At 45.6% G+C, this 20239-nt stretch overlaps 1 protein-coding gene across 6 annotated transcripts in view; it reads left to right on the top strand.

Annotated features, from left to right (window-relative positions):
- The window catches only part of TENM4 (teneurin transmembrane protein 4), a 547191-nt gene that overhangs the window by 409150 nt on the left and 117802 nt on the right, over positions 1–20239 (top strand). For all 6 annotated transcript variants that reach the window (XM_045577427.1, XM_045577429.1, XM_045577432.1 and 3 more), the window contains 3 exons: positions 3545–3646; positions 5713–5907; positions 10622–10822. In XM_045577427.1, the coding sequence (XP_045433383.1) occupies positions 3545–3646; positions 5713–5907; positions 10622–10822 (498 nt within the window). The remainder of the gene's footprint in view (positions 1–3544; positions 3647–5712; positions 5908–10621; positions 10823–20239) is intronic.

Here is a 20239-nt window from a genome sequence, read left to right as displayed (position 1 = left end):
TCCTACCTTAGCCATTAGCTAAAAGTGAAAATAATCTTGCCTTAAACTTTACTCAGAATTCTTATTTTTAAAAGAATATTCAAAATGATACTTTCTAAGCCATTCTCTCTCTTTCTCTTCACCCTGCCCACCCCCCTCTCATTGTTTAGAAATCCACTTGTAAAGTAAAGGTATTAGTTAGGAAGATGGATTCTTCCAGGCAAAGCCAGTGAGAGCAGAATTCCCTGGGGCCATGGCTTGTGAGCCTCCCTCTGAGAGGACCCAACCACTTTGCCCTGAAATGAGAACATATGCTGGGTTAGACCCTTTTGTTCTCACCTGTTAGTGTAAAACTGCTCATGTTAGCAGAGGAACAACATGTAGTAAGTGGAATTTCCCACCCACTCATGAGAAGAACCACACTTCTGAATCCTATTTCTGAACTTTTGAAGAAGCTTCCAAGTTGATAATAGCAGACAATTGGGAAAGAACTTTCTGGGAAGTGCACCATGCTATGAGTTCCTCCCCATCTCCCTATCTGTTCCTTCTCAATCCATATTCACACCATTCTTCACACCCATCTCCTCCGAGTAGCCTTCCCCTCTGCCGGTTTTGCCCCATATCAGCTGTCCCTGTAAATTGGCCCTATAATCGTCAATGTCCATGAGCCTTAGTGCTTTGCTGCGGTTAAGGCTGTATGCCCTTGTATGGATGCCTTGTCTGCACAGTTGCTCTCAATTTCAGACTCACAGAATTTTAAAACAGGAAGCAGTCCTAGGGTCATCTCTGCCATTACCTTGATTTCACATATGAGGAAGGTGAGACCCAGAAATGGGCCAGAATTTGCTTTAGGCCACCCAGCATGGTGCCAGAAGAATCCACCCCAGGCCAGGTTTCCTCACTCCACTAGGAGCTGCTTCACATCCTGTGCTGCTGCCAGGATGGCAGTGTCATCTCATGCTCCCACTGAGGCTGCAAATGTCCTGTGGGCAAGACTCGTCTTCTATAGTAACATCTCATTTACCAGAGGCCTTCACATTGGCTTCAAGACTTATTTGTGAGCTGAGACATGGTTAAATCCTTAATTTTGTTTACCTTACTAACCCTTTCCTCTACTTTCAACTTTTGAGTACAGACTCACTCTGAGGCCTTGGTGAGTCATTGCCCTTCCTCTGCCCAGTTTCCTTTTCTATTAAATGAATACTTAGGGCTAGGTGGTATCTTGGATCCCTTTAACTTCTAAAAGTTCTAGAATTTTGTACCTTTTAACTGAGTCCTTTGCTGTCTTCAGGATTGGCCTCTCGGTCCCACAGATCTGCCACCTCGCTCATTCTCCTGGCTTGCTATGGAGTGAATTTCTTTAAGGCCCTGAGAGTATAATGTCATTGAAGAAAACCAGGCTCGGAGTCCTAAGGCCACATGAATCTTGCCTCCATGCCATTGTATCTGTGTGGCCTTCAGCAAGTCACTTCATCTCCCAGCCACCCTAAATAAATAAATAAATAAATAAATAAATAAATAAGTAAATAAAGGAATAATGATACATCCTTTTGGATTTGGTAACAGTGAAATGAGACAAATTTTGTGGAAATAGATGGCACAAAGAGAATTTTCACATATAGTGACTTCGCTCCTTTGTTCCATATGCATAGCTTTTCTAGCTAATGGCTTTCATAATTGGAGCTGTAAAACATTGATTACTTTTTTACTAAAACATTTCTGAAGTGAATTTGGTATTTCCTGACATGTCATGCCAACAGTCCCAAAGTATGAGGGAAAATTAGAGAAAGGAACGTCTTTCAAGAGGGGCATCATAGCAGATGTTAAGAGAAATAGGCCAATCAGAAAGAGACAATTATCACAGGATCTCACTTATATGTGGAATCTAATGAACAAAATAAATGGACCAATGGCATAAGGAATGCAAGTAGGGCAAAGGAATATGAAAGTAAACTCTTATGCCTTTTTTTTAAGTGTATTTTGTATTGTTGACATTATTATGGGTGTCCCCTATTTTCTCCCAACTTCTTTCTCTCCACCCCACCCCTACCCCCAGCCTCCACCACACTGGTGTCTGTGTCCATGGGCAAAGCACTATGCATATAAGTTCTTTGGTTAATCTCTTCCCATCCCACCCTCCCCACTTCCCTCTGGGATTTGTCAGTCTTTTCCATGTTTCCATGTTTCTGGGCCTTATTTTTTGTTAGTCAGTTTATTTTGTTCATTAGATTCCATATATGAGTGAGCTCATGTGATACTTGTCCTTCTCTGACTGGCTTATTTTGCTTAGCATAATACTCTCCAGGTCCTCTGTGTTGTCTCAAAGGGTGAGAGAGCCTTCTTTTTTATAGCTGTGTACTATTCCATGGTGGGAATGTACCACAGCTTTTTTATGCACAATCTACTGATGGGCACTTAGGCCATTTTCAGATCTATGTCTTTTAAAGGAGCTTGGATATTTTCATTTCTCCCCTATTGAAAGGTTTTAAGTAGGAGAACATTTCAGATACATCATTACTCAAGCTGCTGGGTGGTGAAAGAATTGGGGAATGGGGAGGATGAAGAGAAGAGGGGGGATGGGGAGGAGGAGGGGAGGAAAGGGAGCAAAAGAGGAAGCTGAGAGGCTGGCCGTGCAGCTGTTTTGTTAGCAGGTGGGGAGGGGACCGGACTGAGGCTTGAAAAATCAGAAGTGTGAAAAGACAGGTTTACAAATGCTCAGTAGCTTTAAAAAAATATGTTCCTGGAATATCAGCTTATTGTGAAAAATAAATAAGTAAAAACACAGGAAAGTGTAAAGACCACAAGAATCACCCAATAACCTAGCATCCAAAGATATCCCTGATAGTAGGTTGAACTATTTTTTTCACTAATGTTTTTAGGAGGGAAAAAATTTCTAATGTATTTGTAGATACAAACTTGATTTATTAAAAAAAAAATTAGTTCAGGCAGACATTTTCCAGCACACATTCCTTAATGTCAGTTGAATTATATCTCAGTAAGAGTAAAAATAAATTAAGGTTGTTTGTTTGTTAATCCTCACCCAAAGATACTTCTCCATTGATTTTTAAGAGAGTGGAAAGGAGGGGTGGGACAGAAACATCAGTGTGAGAGAGAAAGACATATCAATTGGTTGCTTTCTGCACACGCCCTGATCAGGATCCAGGATTTAACCTGCAACCCAGGTATGTGCACTTGACCGAGAATTAAACCTGAGACCTGCTGGTGCTTCAGCCAGTGCTCTAACCACTGACCACTGAGTATACTGGCCAAGACTATATCTACCAATATAATAATAAAAGCATAATATGTTAATTAGACCGGATGTCCTTCCAGAAGACCTTTCAGACAAAGCCGGTGGCCAGAGGGAAGCTGGTGCCGGCAGCAGGGGGGAAGGAAGGCCTACTTTTCCATGAATTTCATGCATCGGGCCTCTAGTAACATATAATTTTTAACTTGATTGCTTGCTTTCAGTGACTGGGCAAGAAGAGCTCGAATGTGTTATTCCTGGGCCTTCTGTTTGGGGAAAGAAGCTTGTTTTCAGCTCTCCTTCTCTTTTCTCCCCCAGAATCCGTGGATAACTGCCCCAGCAACTGCTACGGCAATGGGGACTGCATCTCTGGGACCTGCCACTGCTTCCTGGGCTTCCTGGGCCCCGACTGCGGCAGAGGTGAGAGCCCCGGAGTGGACCTGTGATTTCCACTCCTCATGCCCTGTGGGTAGCTCCGGTTCCACTCCTCGGGGCTGGTGCAGGACTCCAGGCCACTATATATATTTTGGAGGGGAAAGAAAAGGGAGAGAGAGAATCATTGACTGGCTGCCTCCTCACACCCCCTACTATGGGTAGAGCCTGCAACCCAAGCATGTGCCCTAGACTGGAATCAAACCGGGGACCCTTTCAGTCCTCAGGCCAACACTCTGTCCACTGATAGAGTGGCTCCAGGCCATTCTTGACTATCTGGAGAAGGGCTCCCAAGGGCCATCCTTCAGAAACCCTGTGAGGGAAGTCTTCGGCCCCCTTGACCCACGCTTAAGTGCATAACTGGGAGATCAGGAAGGAAGGGGCAGCCACAGTTAACCTCACGTCCCATTGTGGGGGCAGAAGGAGTGGCATGGGGTCCTTTGAAAAGCTGATTTCCCCTTAGAGGAGTGATCAGCCTTTGCCAAGTGTCTTCAAAGTTCACCTTCAGCTAGTGTGATTTCCTCCTGGACCAGAGAAGCGAGGCCTGGTTTCTTGCTCAGTTATGGCCGTCTAACAGCACAGGCAGAATCATGGCTGAGGCCACCAAGGTCTTGGGAGGTGGGCGAGACTGCTCTCCTCCACACAGGACCCCAGAATTGCTTCAGATTTTGGCACATAGGGAGCTAATGATAACCACCTGGCGATAGTTTCAAGGCTGCCATGATCGCCCCTTTGCCTTTGGCCTTCATTATTGTCCTGCAAGAATCAACAAGGAAAACACCAAAGGAGATCTGTAGTCCTGAGGTTTTGGCACTACCTTTCGGGAAACCCCCTTTGGTTTTTCTCCCTCATCAGTCATTTGCTTTGTGTCCTTCCGGGCTTGGTCCTGTGCTAGACACTGAACAAGCCCAGGAGTTCTCCACCTGGGAGACAGACAAAATTGACGATGGCAAAGTGGCTAGTAGGTGAGAAACACCATAGGGAGGTCACGTGCAGGGAGTGCCTGTCAGAGGGAGAGGGAGCAGCTGCCTCAGCTTGGATGGGTGAGGACCAGGCAGGGCTCCCAGGTGAGGTGCTCCTGGAACTGAGACCTGATGCCTGAGTCGCTGCTCATTGGTGGAAGCCAGAGATGCTCCCCAGGCCGAAAACATGGTGAGGTGGCACTGCTTTGGGGATTCTACTTATTCCTTCTAAGGTGGAATAGACTCCGTTTGATGCAGCAAAGCCTGCAGCCCCCACAGTGCCTGGTTCCCTGCCAGGCGCTTTCTAAAGAAAAGCTGCCAGGTGGGGACGGGGAAGGTGGTGCAAGAGAGAAGAGATGAGTCATCCCTTCTAATGAGAATTACTGTCTCATCCCGTCTGCACTTAGAGTGAAGAGCCCTGTAGAAAACAGCCTCTTAGTGAATCTCACTAAGGCTGGTGGGTACTTACAGCACACGGAAACATAATTTATTCTTATATAGTGTTCTTCCTACAGATGTTCACAAAACCCTACGCTAAGAGGCAGAATGGAAAGATAATACTTTCAAGAGCTAAGATGGGCTCAGCTACTCTCTTCTAGAGCTGTGGTTTATGGGTTTGAGTGGAGGCCTGAAAGGCAAGGAAAATGGAGTGACAGCTGGGTTAAAGACAACAATGAGTGTGCTGCAGATGAGGGTGGGGAAGCAAAATGGAGCGCTATTAGGAGAGCATTGGAGGAGGGATGCAGGCAGGCAGGAGGCTCAGCTGCCTTTCCCAGGGAGCCCCAGGAACTCACAGGGGTCCTGGCAACCACCACGCTGCCCCGATGATATTGGGGTGGGGGAGAGGGAGCAAAGTTCACTGGGCACCAGCTCCACTGGGCCATGCACCGCACACCTTCACCTGCAGCTACAGGTGTGTTTGATCAGGAATTAAATAAAACAAGAGAAGCAGGCAGGTAGGCACATGAGAGAATTGTGGCAAAGCACTGGAGGTTCTTGCTCAAGCCAGCAGGCGGAGGGGAGAAAGGGACAAAGGCTGGTGGTGGATGCTGGGCTTTGGTTCACACCAAGCTTCCCGTGCTGTCTCCCCAGCCTCCTGCCCCGTGCTCTGTAGTGGGAATGGCCAGTACATGAAGGGCCGGTGTCTGTGCCACAGCGGCTGGAAGGGCGCCGAGTGCGACGTGCCCACCAACCAATGCATCGATGTGGCCTGCAGCAACCATGGCACCTGCATCATGGGCACCTGCATCTGCAACCCCGGCTATAAGGGCGAGAACTGCGAGGAAGGTAAGACGCGTTCAGGCAGTTAGAGGTCAGCAGAGGGCATCCAGGCAGCAGAGAAAGCTACCTGAGCTGCCCGGGGACCCCCACCTGGAGCCAGGAGCCCATCAGCAACCGTAATGAACCTAAAGAAGAGGACAGACAAATGCAGTCCCACTCAGTGAAGGGCACAGAAGTCTTGTACTGAGTACTTACTATCTAAAACTCTGTGCTGGATATAGTATTTAACCACATTATTTAACCGCAAACCCCAGTAGGGAGGGGACATCATCTTATAGTTGAGAACATGGAGACTTTGAGAGTCAAATGGCTTGCCCAAGGTCACACAGCTAGCCAGTGGCAGGACTGGGTTTGAGGCCAGTCTCTCTGTCTCCATAGCCCAAGTTCTTTCCACTCCCCATTAAGCTCATTCACTCCCCATTTCTGAAGTATGATAAGTGTATTTAGACCTTAAACTCTGCCTTCCACTATAACACTCGTGTGTCTGTGTGTTTGTGTGTGTGTGTGTGTGTGTGTGTGTGTTCGTGCATGTAGCTCTCAAGTGCTCAAAGGCATGTCCCTCTCCTTCATAAAGTAAATACAGGGTGTCCTCAAAAAATGTGAACACACTTTAACAGCTGATAACTCACTTAATTTTGAAGATGAATGGTATGTTGATAAACACTGACTTTATAATCATTCAAAATTTGTATACATTTGTATGGGATACCCTTATATACCTGTATAAATCAAAGCTAGAAAGTGAACTGCTGATGTAACCATGACATCGGTTCTTTCCAAGGAAATCTGACAAGTTGAGATAAGTAAATATATGTATTTCACAAATGAAGAGACTGAGGCCCAGGGAAGGGCATTGGCATCATCATGGTGGTATAGCTAACTAACTGATGGCTGGGTCAGGATTCAACCCAGGCCTCTGCACTTCCCATCAGTGCTCTTTCCTCTCGGCTGCATGGAAATTCTAGACGAAAGGAGGAGTACTCTTCACAAGCTGTCTAGAGTAGCTTTACGGGCCCATACTTGGGAATCAGATGTAGGCTTGAGTCCCAGCTCTGCCATTAACTAGCCTCGGTTCCCTCGTCTATAAAATGGGAATGCCTTCCGCAGAGGGCTGTTGGGAGGAGTGAATTAAATGACCCATGTAAAGCTCAGTGTCCGACACATAGTAAATGCTCTATAAAGGTTAGCTCTTATGTTATTAGTTTATTCTGGGGACAACCGAAGCACATTTCCTGTTCTACTTCACTCATTCTATCCAAAGTGTTTTTGAAATGGATGGACTTTGCCTTGGAAACTGATGGATGATGCTAATAGTCATCACCTCCCACTGTCCACTATCTAGGGCCCCAGCACCTTCTCCATGGGGTGGAAGGAGCTCTAAGGAGAGCTAAATTTGGGATTTATAGGTAGTCCCCTCTTAAGGCATCATTTTGTCTCTTTAAAAAAAGGGGGGGGGGGGTAAAGGGAGAGGGAGAAGGAGACTATAATAGGCCCATTTTTAAAGTGTGGGGAACAGGAAGGAACTAGTGTCTGAAAAGCATCGCCTCTCTGAGACAGGCTGTCTGTGGACCCCAAGTGTGACTGCAGGTCCTGATTCAGGCCTGTTAGCGTTGACCAGATCGCTGTGGGCTATCTGAGAGAGGAGGCCCACCAGCCCCTCACACAAAGGAACTTGGCTTTCCCTTCCTGACAATGGTGACCTTCAGCTGCTGTCCCTTTTCAGTTTAGTCACTTGAGGTGAAGACCCTAAGAAGGAAAGAGAAACAAAAAGGAGATTTCTCTTGGAACTCTGGGGCTGTCCACCCCCACCTCACCACGTTGTGTGGGCTGAGGAGGGGGTGGGGCGGTCAAGCTCCACCGCCCCCTGGACAGTGCCCCAGCGAAGGGTATTACAAAGAGAAGAAAGGAAGCTGTGTAGCTCTTTGATTTACATTATCTATCTGAAAAGAAATGTTTTTACTCCCGCTTTCTTTCCCGAGGAGGGCCATCTGGGACTGATTCCTTTTATTATTTCTATTTCTTTGGTGAAACATCATTGAATAGTCCTGTGTTTATAATGGAGTTTCTGGGGGCCTCTGCCCTCCCCCTCATGCCTCCCCTCCTCCCTTAACTCTGTTTTAAGGGGTTTCACTGTGTTTATAAAACATCAGCTAACAAGCTTACTTTCCCCCCCTCTCTCCGGCTTCCTTCTTCTGAAGTTTATTGGCCTATATTTTTTTAAAGCCTGAACCACGCCAGCAGGGCACTGGGAGGGGTGTGGGGAGGGGCAGAAGAGAATAATTTGGGCCTTTTGCAGTGAAAAGTGAGACTGTATTTCGGGTCCTGAAGAGCGACTAATAGCTTGTGTGGTCACTGAGGCGTGGCACATTTGGGGCAACAGTTGTGCTTCCAGCCTGGCCACGCAGGCCGCATCATTTCATCAACGGGCTGAGCTTCTCCCAGAAATACTGGCTTAAGCAGCAAGCTCTGCAGAGGAAAAATATAACTGTTTGGCACCTCTTCTAAGGAGAAACTAAGTGAGACTGTCTACACGAAGTTCAGCCGCCTCCCTGCCAAGTTCTCCCGGGCCCTCCAACAGCCCATCTTCCCATGTTACGCAGTTTCCTGCAAAATAAACCACCCCAGTGTGATGGGAAGAGATAGCTTGAATCCCGTCCTAGGGTCTCTGTCACCCCATGGCCCCAGAAAGGGAGGGCAGGGGCCACAGTCTAGGTAGGATCTTCGTGGCAGAGTATCATGACGGCTCAGATAATGGCCCCGAGTTTCAGATAAGCAGGGACAGTGTCCTCCAGGCAGGAATCTCAGCCAGTTCAGCTCAGGTTTTCTGGAGCCACCTTCCCTCTTTAGACCTTCCCTGGAGTTCCACACTCACTCTGCCAAGTTGGTCTTCAGAAGCCAGGATTAATTGACGATGAATGGCCTGGAGGTAGCCTCTCACCAGACCTTTCTGATCTGTCCCGGCCTGAACCATCTTTGGAGAGTGTGCAATTCGCTCCGCTGGTCTCTGGGTCCCTCACAGACATACTGGGTCTGCGGCAGAGCAGGACTGTGCCCCCAAGGGCCTCTCGCTACACTTGGCGCCCTCTCCGCTCGCTGGCTAACAGTGCAGATTTATAGATCCAGCCTCGAGGGCCCCTCAGAGACAGCTGGATCCCAAAGCTGGGGTCAGGTGTTCAGGGAGCCGGAAATACCTTTATAGGTCCTGGGCCAGAAATCGCTGACTCATTTCCTGTCAGATTGGAACACTCTCTGGATCTAGGGAATTATCAGAGTAGCCTAATGGGCTGGAATAATCCTTCTGAGATCCTGAGATCCTGGGGCCAGTCATGAAAATGTATCGCTATTATTACTTTTATTCCTTTTAATTACCAGGCACTCCAGCAGGTCATGCCCGAACCGTTATTAAATGGTGTCCTGAGACTGCCAGAGACGAGATGCTTTGCCTTCATTTGGCTTTATTATTTCTCCACTTCGCCCTATTTCTTTCCTTGTCTGCTTTTCCTATGTTTTAACCATTTTATGTGTTTATGTCTGTGTACGTGATGAATGTATTTTTGAACCAGTCAGAGGATAAAGGAAACAGCAAGGCATCTATACCAGCCAGGAGTGATTCAAATTTGAGTAACCACTGTGTGATCTTAGGCAACTTATTTAACCACTCTGTGCTTCAGTTTCCTCATCTGTAAAATGAGGCTAATAATGGTATTTACTTCAAAGAGTTGTTGTTAGGGTTAAATGAGGTTATATATATATATATGAAAAATATAGCACAGGAGAGGAACTAAGTTAAAATTAATTGTTATTATTGCTGTTGTGTTATCATTATTATATTTTTAGCAGTTGCTGCTCCTGACCTCTGGTCTTCTTAGTCATCATTTAAGTCATGAAGCTGAACTCCTATAAAAACCTAAATAGTAAAAGAGCTTTTTTTTTTTTAACAAGCTGGCCCTCAGAATAAACAGCCTGTTCCCAGAGTGTTGCCATCTGTAAAGTCTGCTCGTTAGTGTCTGAGACGCTAATATACCCACGCGGGGCTTCCCAGTCTTTTGTGCAAAAGTCAAATATACTGGGTTATAAAATTTAATTGATAACTAAAGTAAAAGCATGTCTGAATTATAAATGAGTTCTGACCGCAGTTTGCTACTGCATGTCCTGATAGAACTGAAAAACAGCTACCGATTTCCAATGATTTACAATTTTTACAGTTTATACAGTCCTTTCAAATCCTTGGGGTCGTTTGGTCCTCATAGAAACCTGAAAAAAAGGTAATTCTATCAGATCTGCTTTATAGAAGGAAGCTCAGAGCAGGTATGTGTCTTGACTGTGGTCATAGAAGCAGTACATCTTGTCCTGTGACCCTTGAACTTAGGACCTCAGAGGTCAAATGTTAAAATCTTTCCTCTGCAGCATAGGGCTTCCTCATGAGCTCCCATAATGAGGCCACGAGGTCAGAATTTGTATCCACATTTTACAGGTATGCGAACCCAGGCTCAGAGAGGTAAACAGTCAATCAGCAGGTAGAGTTGGGAAGCCAGGTTCACCATTTGCTAGTTACTGCTCTCCTCCATACCACGTGGCCTCTGCACAGGAAACCTGTGTCCTTCTAGCAGAGTGTCGGAAGCCCCTTTACTTCACTACGAGGTATGGTACTTTGCTTGGAGGAGCCTCTCACCTTTGCTGGTCAGACACTTACCTGTGTTCTCTTTCCTTCGTGTCACAGTGGACTGCATGGATCCCACATGTTCTGGCCGGGGTGTCTGCGTGAGAGGCGAGTGCCACTGCTCTGTGGGATGGGGTGGCACCAACTGCGAGATGCCCCGGGCAACGTGCTTGGACCAGTGTTCGGGCCACGGAACCTTCCTCCCAGACACCGGGCTTTGCAGCTGTGACCCAAGCTGGACTGGACACGACTGTTCTATCGGTAAATATGAGGAGTGGGAGGAAAAGGGCAGGGCATGGACAGAGGGAAGATGTGTCCACTGTGCTGTGGTCACCATTTCGTCCTGATCTGCCCCTGATGCTGCTCTCAGACACGTAGCAGTGCGTGCCCAAGTCTCTGATACTTTTCTTCTTTTCCTGACCTTCAGTCTTCACTCTCTACTCTTAGATGGGCAGAGGACTGAAAACCACATCTTCACATTATTCCTTTCACAGTGGTGGCCTTGACAATCAAAATGTTGCACCTAATCAGTTAATTATAATAACATGTTTCAGAGAAATCTCAGCTCTCACTTTATGGTGGTCATCCCTGGAAGCCAGGCCAAGAGAACAATGTGTCTAGGTGAGATCTGCCAGGATGGAGCTTTGATTTCACTCATTCCTCAGAGGGAAGTCCAAGCTCAGTGTAATCTTTAGGGTTCTCTGTGACCTGACCCCCACCTGCCTTTCTGGCCAGATTCTCTGCAAGACTACAAGTTCCATGAGGATAAAAAACATGTCTTATTCACCTCTCCTTCCTTAAAATTTAGCATAGGCCTGGCCCACAGCAGCTGCTCAGTAAACACTGATGAATGAATGAATGCATGAATGAATGAACAAACAAATGAACACATGATGGAATGTGTTCTTGATTGTGGTATTTGGTTTACCATAGGATTTATACATACAGAGTTCAAAGAATTATTATATTGGCACCCTCTGCTTGTAAGCATTTGTTGATTTTATAGACCCTCTCAAGGTAAGGATTAAATGAGAATAGATGTGGATCCTCTAACTTAGTACAGGATTTGTGCACTGGTGGGGTCCCTTGGCCTGGCCTGTGCCCTCTCACAATCCAACACCCCTTGGGGGATTTTGGAGAGCTAGTTTTGGTCCAATCCCCACCCTCCTCCCTCCTGGCTTCCCTCTAAGATTCATCAGTTTTTTTCATGTTTCCATGTCTGTGGTTTCTGCTCCTGCATTGAGCATCTGCCCCCTGGTGGTCAGTATGTGTCATAGCTATGGCCAGTAGGCTGGTCACTTAGGCTTTTATATAAATAGATAATAGGTTTGTTCACCTCTAGTGAACCTTAAGTAGTGTCTGCTACTTAAATACAGACACACAAACAACCTGTGAGAATGGAATCATCATCCCTCTTCTACCAATTTACATAATACTGTACTCTTTTCATACTCATTGAGCACCTATTGTGTGCTAGGCACTCTTATCAGAAGGAATAAAGAGGTAAGAACATTTCTATCTTTGTGAGCTTGCATGCTAACAAGAGGGGAGCAGAGAAAACAAATAAACAAATGAAGAGAAATCAACTGATAAGGCCCAGAAAATTTTTAAGTAATCTTACTCAGTGACACACAGCTAAAAAGTGATAGCATCTCTAGCTTAAGTGTGTTTATCTTGAATCACTTTCCATACCGCACCACACTATTTAAACTAAGTGAAGCTCAAGTCAGCTCATTATGTTGTATAGTAACAGTCCTGATTGTGGTCAGGAAGGTAAGACCTTTGGCAACATTGAGATCCATGCAGCACTTGTGCCTTTGGGATACTTTGACTAACCTTTCCTGCTGACAGGAGGATTGATGCTCCATACACAGTCTAAATAAGATTTTTATCCTCGTTTGCAAGGCTTGTGTAAAGACATGATTGCAAAGACAGATGTGCAGGGCCTTAGGAATAATTCTGTTTATAGCAATATTACAAATGGTTCTCTTAAAGCTGCACGGGGTTGTATTGTTCACTAAGCTAGTTTATGATGCATATTTAACTATCCATGCATTGTTAATCCCTGATGGGCCTCCACACCCTCCCACGGAGGCAGGTATAATTTTGGGTGAGATCCTAAGCATCCTTTAGTTGCTTCTGTAAAAGGAGACAGCAGAACCATTGGAAGGGGCTTTGAATAGAACTGTGAGAGCTCATCTTTCTAAATTCTGTGCACCCCACTCCCCACAACTGGTACCAAGCACACATGTGGCTTCATGTGTGAAGGCAAAGGAGCGCCATGTGTTGCAAAGGAACCCCTGAGTCTAACAGACTTGGGCTCAAACACTGACCCTGCAACTTACTAATTATAATTTTGGGCACATCACTTCACCTCTCTAAGCTGTAAAAATGGAGATAATAATAGTACTTAACTTCTAGAATTATTTTTTGGAGAATTATTATTTAAAGAATTATTTAAGATAATGTTAAAAAAAAAAGAAAAAAAAAAGCACTTAATGTGCTACTTAGCCCATGATATGGGCTCATTAAATGTTAGCTATTGTTATTATTATGATTGAAATACCCATTGCTGAGAGCCCTGGATATTAATGATGACATTTGATAGAAGCAAGATGAGATATGCCTCTCAGGAATATTGATCGTAGTTTTTAAGCCTCTAACCTATAACTGACTGAAACGGTCACGACTGTCACAAGGCCACGAATTTGAAAGGTGGCTTCAGAATTAGTCTCCCCTTGAAATAGTAATACCAATTTGTGTTGTGAAGTGCCTCAAGCATATAAAGATTTTCCAGCCCAGACAGTGTGGCTCAGTGCTTGAGTGTTGACCTATGGTTCGATTCCTGGTCAGAGCACATGCCTGGGGGTTGCGGGCTCGATCCTCAGTAGGGGGTATACAGGAGGGCAGCTGACAAACACACAAGATAACTGTTTGAGCAGATCCCTGTCCCAAAAGAGCATAGGTTACACGGCCCATTCCCTACCCTCAATACACCTCTGTCCTCAACTCTGGGTCCAAGGGACTTCACTTCCTTAATCCTTTGAGGGTGATGATGGTAGTGGTGATGATGATGATGGTGATGGTAGTGATGATGGTGATGGTGGTGATGACTGTGGAGGTGATCATAGTGATGATGATGATGATGATGGAGGCAATACCACTGCTGTTGTTTTACCAATGGGAAACAGTTGGGGAGGGGAATGTCTTAAAAGCTAATCAGTGTCAGAGTTTTCATTAAATCCAGACCCATTGTTTCCAAGTTCTCAGATCTTGCCTCATGCCCCCTTCCCATCCAAAGAGGTTTCCTTGTCAGCCATCATATCTTTCTCCCTGACAAGCCATAGGATGGAGCATTGACTAAAGGGCCACCTGCCATTTCCCAGGTACTGAACTAAGTGCTTGACAACCATCATCTTAGTTAAGGTTCATCAGAACTCTGTGAGGGAAGTGTTCCATTTTCTAGCTGAGGAACTTGAAGCTTAGAGTTAAATTCACTGGCCAGCATTCCCCTGCCCCCATTAGTAATTGGCCGATCTGGCTCCAAAGACCCTCGTCAGCTCTGTGGGAAATGGAACAATTATTGTAACTGTGCCTGGATGCTTCGTAGCTTTTCCATAGGGTGGACATGCACAACAGCACTGACACCCCCTCCCTTCCCTGAGTGCTTTCGTTGGCTTTTCAACCTCTTGGCTTGCAGTTACTTAGAAAAGGAAAGGAATTTAAACCTCTTCGAGATGGTCTTTAAAATTGGAAAAGCCCACCTGTTTGTCACACCCTAATGACTTCCAAAGAAGACTTCAGGCTCGGTGGCATTTTCCAGGATAGCATTTCAAACGTGATCCGTTAGACTTGTCATCTGCCCTCCGTTGGCTCTCTCTCCTCAGTAGCCTCTGTCCTCAGCCTCATGAATTCGTTCCTCATTTCCACTACTTGGCTAGCCCTCTGCAATCTTGACTTCCATAAATGACTTTTATTTGAGAGGCCCTCTCACTATATTTTATTCCTTTTGGTCTGGCTCATGGAAGCAGTACATGGCAAAGAATCTGCCTCTAAAATGCTCACACTGATGAGTTATGATTCTTATCATTTCATTGCAACTGAGTTTCATGGAATAGCAGGTGGAGATGTTTGAGAGATTCATTGATACAAGGTTGAAGGCAGCACATGCGTGGTATTTGGAGAGAGACCAAGCCAGACTTTGGAAAGCTCACCTCAGACTGACTGGAGAACAGGAGTCACAGGAGTGTGGGCAGGAAGTTAGGTCAGAAAGGTAAGCAGGGTCCAAATCACAGAGTTCACTGAATGCCTCACTGGAAATCTTGGGTTAAAAAATGTTTCAATGACCCTGGCCAGTATTGCTCAGTGATTAGAATGTTGACCCTCAAATCGAGGGGTCATGGGTTCAATTCCTGATCAAGGGCATGTACCTGGGTTGCAGGTTCAATCCCAGCCTGGTCAGAGCACATGTGAGTGGTAATCAATTGATGTGTCCCTCTCACATCAATGTTTCTCTCTCTCCCTTCTATTCTCTCTAAAATCAATGGAAGAAATATCCCTGGATGTGGATTAACAAATCAAAAAGATGTTTCAATGCATGTTGTAGATTTTCCTTTCAGACTTCCCAATAGGGCCCTTTTTTAGTTCTCTCAGCTCAACTTGGTGTAGGTTCTACCTTTACTTAGCAGGGTCTTCTAGAATCCAAGCCCATATCTTCTGAGCTTCCTGTTTCTTCTCTATTACTCTCATCCCCTACCAAAAGGAAAAAGCAACTTGCAACACACATTTAATAATGATAATGACTAGATGGATAGGGAACAGAAAAGCTCTTACCAAATTAAGTCACAATTGACCTCAGAAGAAGCTCGATGATTTAAAAAATAATAATAATAATAATAATAACCTGTAAGTAGCAACAGGGTTAAAAAAAAATTAAAGCTCTAAATATAGCAGTTGCATTAGTGCTAGATTTTGAAAATGGTAATTCAATTTTATTTATGAGGCAAAATATAATTACATTTAAATTTGAGGGAACACAATTTAATTCTTATTAATGACAGAAAGACTGAGTGAGATGCTTGATCGCCAGAGAAATTGTCTTACGTTCATAGATGGGAGAGAAAATTAGATCCAGCGTTGAGCATTCTCCCCTGTTACAAGTCTCATTTGTGTAGCCAGAATTGTTCCCTTCTCTGAGGCAGCATTAGCTTCTCAGCCCTGAAAGCACAGTACCGACATCCAATTAAACATCAAAAGGAAATGATCAGACTGGACTATTGCTGTATAGGTATGTTATGGCAGGGGAAGCTTGGGGTTAGAATTTCACCCGAGGAATAACATCCACTGAGACTTGACATTTCCTGTACCCCTTCCCAGCAGCAAGTGCTAGCCTAAAATCAAAGTTCAGAATAATAAATATCTGAGAGATTGACACCGAGGCAGAGGAAGAAGAGGAGGTGCTGGGAGCAGGTGGAGACGAGCCCATCCGTTGTCTGGGAAGTCGTGCCGAGGTTTAAACACAATGAGATGGTCAGTTCCTAACATTTAATCAAAGGCTGGGAAATTGGGTCCAGACAGGAGTACTACTAAATACTGCCAGAGTTAAAGGTTGACAAGCCAGAAGCTGGCAGCTTTGTAATTTAGTAGAATTCCCTCCCGACAGCCCTGGAACCTTTTCTATCAGAACCGGAGCTCTTCAGTATGCAAATTTAAGCCCTCCTGAAATTGGGTTTCTGAATCAGGTTTCTATTTGGATGCCCAAGCTGATATCTTACATGAAATCTCTGGTTGTCTTCCTGAGTCAAACTGCTGGTATGATAACTTGTAATTTAAAAATAATAACTGTTCTTGGAATGGAAATTTTATAAAGCTCCTTTATGAATGTGCTTCGTGATCGATTCAAGCAACAAATCCATAAGTCTCTGACATTGCAGATGGTGTTACTCTCAGAAAACCAGGGTTCAGAGAGCTTGGGGGACTTGCCCCAAAACCACTTTGGGGAAACAAGATTCCAACCCAGCCTTCTTGGGCTTCAGAGCCCAAGCTCATCCCCTGCTTAACTCTGCCGTTAGCTCTTGCCAAGGTTTGTGCTGATACTGACCGTGAATCTGCTGTCAGATTTACAAAGGACCACTTTGTAAATTTGGTACCACTTCCAGAAACCGGGTGAATCAGATCACGACCAACAGTGTACCAGACACTACTACCAAGGTACAAGGGAAAGAGCAGTTGCTTTCTGGGGTGATCGGGTGGCTTCTTGGAGGAAGGGGGATTGAAGGTGGGTCGTGGAGGTTGGATTTGAGTTGGCAGAAGTGGAAGGAGGAGGCAGGCCCCTTGCAGCATCCCCCCGGGGAAGTCAAAGGTCTGCAACAAAGATGAGCCAGATCCTGGCATTTTCTAGGAACTTTGTGGCAGCAATGAGAGGGGAAGAGGTGAGGAAGTTGGCAGGCATCCAATCATGAATGGTCTTGAAAGAGTTTAGGTTTTATCTGTCAGTGGGAGCCCCTGGAAAGCTTTAAGCGGAGATGCAGCACAGTCAAGTTCGGTTTTAGGACGATTACTCTGATACTGGCATGCAGTTGGAGGCACCTGGGGGACATCCAGGTGGAGGTGTCCAGGAGAGAGTTAGATAGATGAGCACATGATGGCCTTTCACAGGGGATATCATGGTTGGAGGTCTTTGGGAAGAACATTGAACGTCAGCCTATCTTTCACTTCACCCATTTGGGTCCTTTCCTGGGGTTTGGATAGTGGTCCAGCCCTGGCTGAACGTACACATCTCAGTTACATTCTTCGGTTTCTCTGCTCACCGGCCCTTGGCTAGCTTGTTATCCTTCAGCAAAGTCAGACCCTATTTGAAGGCCTCCTCCAAGCCAGGCCTGAACACCTCTAGGCAGGAAGCCCAATGCCCTCCAATTAAGATGAACAGCAGTGGCTGTTACTGCTTCTGGGGGTGCTTCAAAACGCTGGTCCTGGGGGAAGGTGAGGAGACCGCTACGCACTGACACACCGAATCCACTCTTCTGCTTAGGTTGAAAGCCTCCCTAGCTCCTTAAGTGAGGTGAAAGGCCACACAGTTTCCAAGGCTCATTAGCTGGCTGCCATCTCGATCTGATCCGATCCATGGGTCAGAGCCGTGGAGCAGAGGTAGAGAGGGAAGTTGAAAAGCTTAGGAGAGTGGCTTAGGTTTGGCCTCAGTGTCAAAAGGAGACTAATTACAGGGAGGAAGTCGGAGGCTCCTTGCCTGTACCTTCCTCCCCTTCTGCTTCTTCCTGAAACCTGCCCCAAGACTAAAAAGCCATCTGCCCCTTTAGTGAGGGAGGGAGGGAGGAAAGGAGAGCAGGTGCTCTCTGCAAACCAATTTGTTCAAAACATAGGGATAGCTGGCCTGTGGCAGAGAAAGTTAACTTGTAATTAGTTGACGGTATGCCGGGCATTTGCTCTCATGTGTGCATTGGAAGACTTGAGTTGCTTGAGGATAGGAATAATTTGATATAGTTTCTGAATCCCCAGTGTAGGGGCATCTAACACATGGGTGTGCGATACGAGGGTGGGCAAAAAGTGGGTTTATAATTGTTCGTGTGGAAAAGGACACGCAGGTTATGATTATTGCAAGAATGTTATGAACTCTGTGTTTTGCATACTCACAACTGTAAACCTATTTTTGCCCACCCTGTTAATTTTTAAATCATCTTTAAGGTTCTGGTAGATAGGTGTCATTATCACCATTTCATAAATGACACAAATGAGAACTCAAAGCACATTTAGAGTTGAGCATGGGGTAGAGCAGTGTTTCCCAAATTTTTGACATATGTGTACCCCTTCTATAATTTTCGTAACGCTTGAGTACCCCTCGTCAAAAAAAAAAAAAAGGATGTATTAGGCGCAGCTAAGCATGGTGCAGTGCATATCCCCACCAAACTCCAGTGCAACGCGTACCCCCACCAAACTCTTCCCGTACCCCTGGGGGTATGCGTACCACACTTTGGGAAACACTGGGGTAGAGGATAACCCAGACCGTGGAGGCACAGAGGAGGGACCAAAGAGTGTGATGAGCACCCCACCCCCTTTTAGCCATTTGTCTAGCGGGGCCCTTACTAGTACACGCCCGTCTCCTAAAATAGCCATCAGTTTCTTGCTCAGGTACAGATATGCGTTTCATTGTGCAGTAAAGGACAAGGCATTCCTCTCTTGGGCCCTCGTGTTCCTGTCTGTAGAATGCAGAGCATCTCTGAGGTGCCTTCTTTTGCTCTGACCACAAAAATTGTTCTAAATTTTTCTCCTCTTTTTGTCTCTTACCCCTAAACCTGCCTAAAGGAGATCCCCTTGCCAGGATCAGGCCACTTCCTGCCCAACATCAGCTGGCTCCTGGCTTTCCCTCTTTCTCCTTCCTTCTCCCCTGTTCCCAGGGTCCTTCACCTCCAGCTCATTTCTTTCAGCTCCTTCATCTCTGTGCCTTTCTCCCACATCCACCTTGCAAACCCAGGATCACCTCAACCACTCGCCATCTTTGATATTAGAGCTGGGCTTCTGAGCACCGGATCCTAGTCACATCCTGCTCGTGATCTTTAGGGTCTCCTGGGCCGTTCCAGCTGCAGTTCTCTTGCGTTTTGTGAGTTATTTCTCTCATTCCCAAGGGGTTCTTTCAAACATCCACATCTGTTTATCTGCAACCTGCTTAGCAGTGAGTTCTACCTCCCTGAGAACATCGAAGCATTCGTTATGTGCTTTTCCTTTTTATCCCAGCCCGTCCCTTACATGGGTCTCTGCCTAAATACCTCTCCCCAGAGGATGAGGCGCCCACCACGCCTGCCCCTCTTTGTGCTCCAGATACAGTCCTCCAGCTATTCAGAGGAACCTCAGTTGTTCACATCATCCCCTTGCTCTACCCAGTATCTTCAATCCCTCCCTCCCCTGGACCTTTCAGCACATAAATGTGATATGGCTGCCACACAGTGAGCGTTTGTTTTGTAGAAGAGTGCATGATACCAGGCATATTACATGGTGTTCGATTAAACCTCACATGAACCTGAGATGTTGGTGTCTGTATCTTTGCAGAAGAGAAAGTGGAGGCACAGAAAGAAGAAGTCACTTGCCCAAATCATGCAGTTAGTGAGGTGATTGAATGACATGATGGATGGCCGGGTTAATGGATGGATGGAGGATGAACAGACATATAAACAAAAGGAAAAGTACTTAATATGGAGAACATTGGGTTAGGGTGAGGAAGGAGACTCAGACTTTCATTTCAGAGATCCTATAGTTAGCTAGGATGATGACCTAATACATAATTAACAGTCAAGGAGATATGTTATTTTACATCTGAGATTTTGCTTAAACCTGGTCCCATAATTTACAGACCAAATAGCTGTGTTAATCTTAGTGACCTTTCATTCTAACTAAGTATCTTTGAGCAAGTCCCTTAATCTCTTCAAGCTGTTTTTCTTCAACTATAATACAATACGCAGTGAAAATACCATTGCAGGACTGTTGCGAAGATTGAATGAGATAACACTTGTGTGCCACCAACAATGGTTCTACATTTCCTCCCTTTTTTGCCTCCAATGCTGAGCAGTGTGGCTTGGACTTAAAATGTACCAGGATTTCAGAGAAATTCCCCAAGTTGTGCACTAACTCAGATGAGTGAGTGATGAAACAAACATCTTAGTGGAAATCATT

The sequence above is a fragment of the Pipistrellus kuhlii genome, unplaced genomic scaffold (assembly GCF_014108245.1).
Source record: "Pipistrellus kuhlii isolate mPipKuh1 unplaced genomic scaffold, mPipKuh1.p scaffold_m20_p_9, whole genome shotgun sequence".
Taxonomy (NCBI): Eukaryota; Metazoa; Chordata; class Mammalia; order Chiroptera; family Vespertilionidae; genus Pipistrellus; species Pipistrellus kuhlii.
Note: the sequence above shows the minus strand (reverse complement) of the source record. Positions and strands in the feature narration are given on the sequence as shown.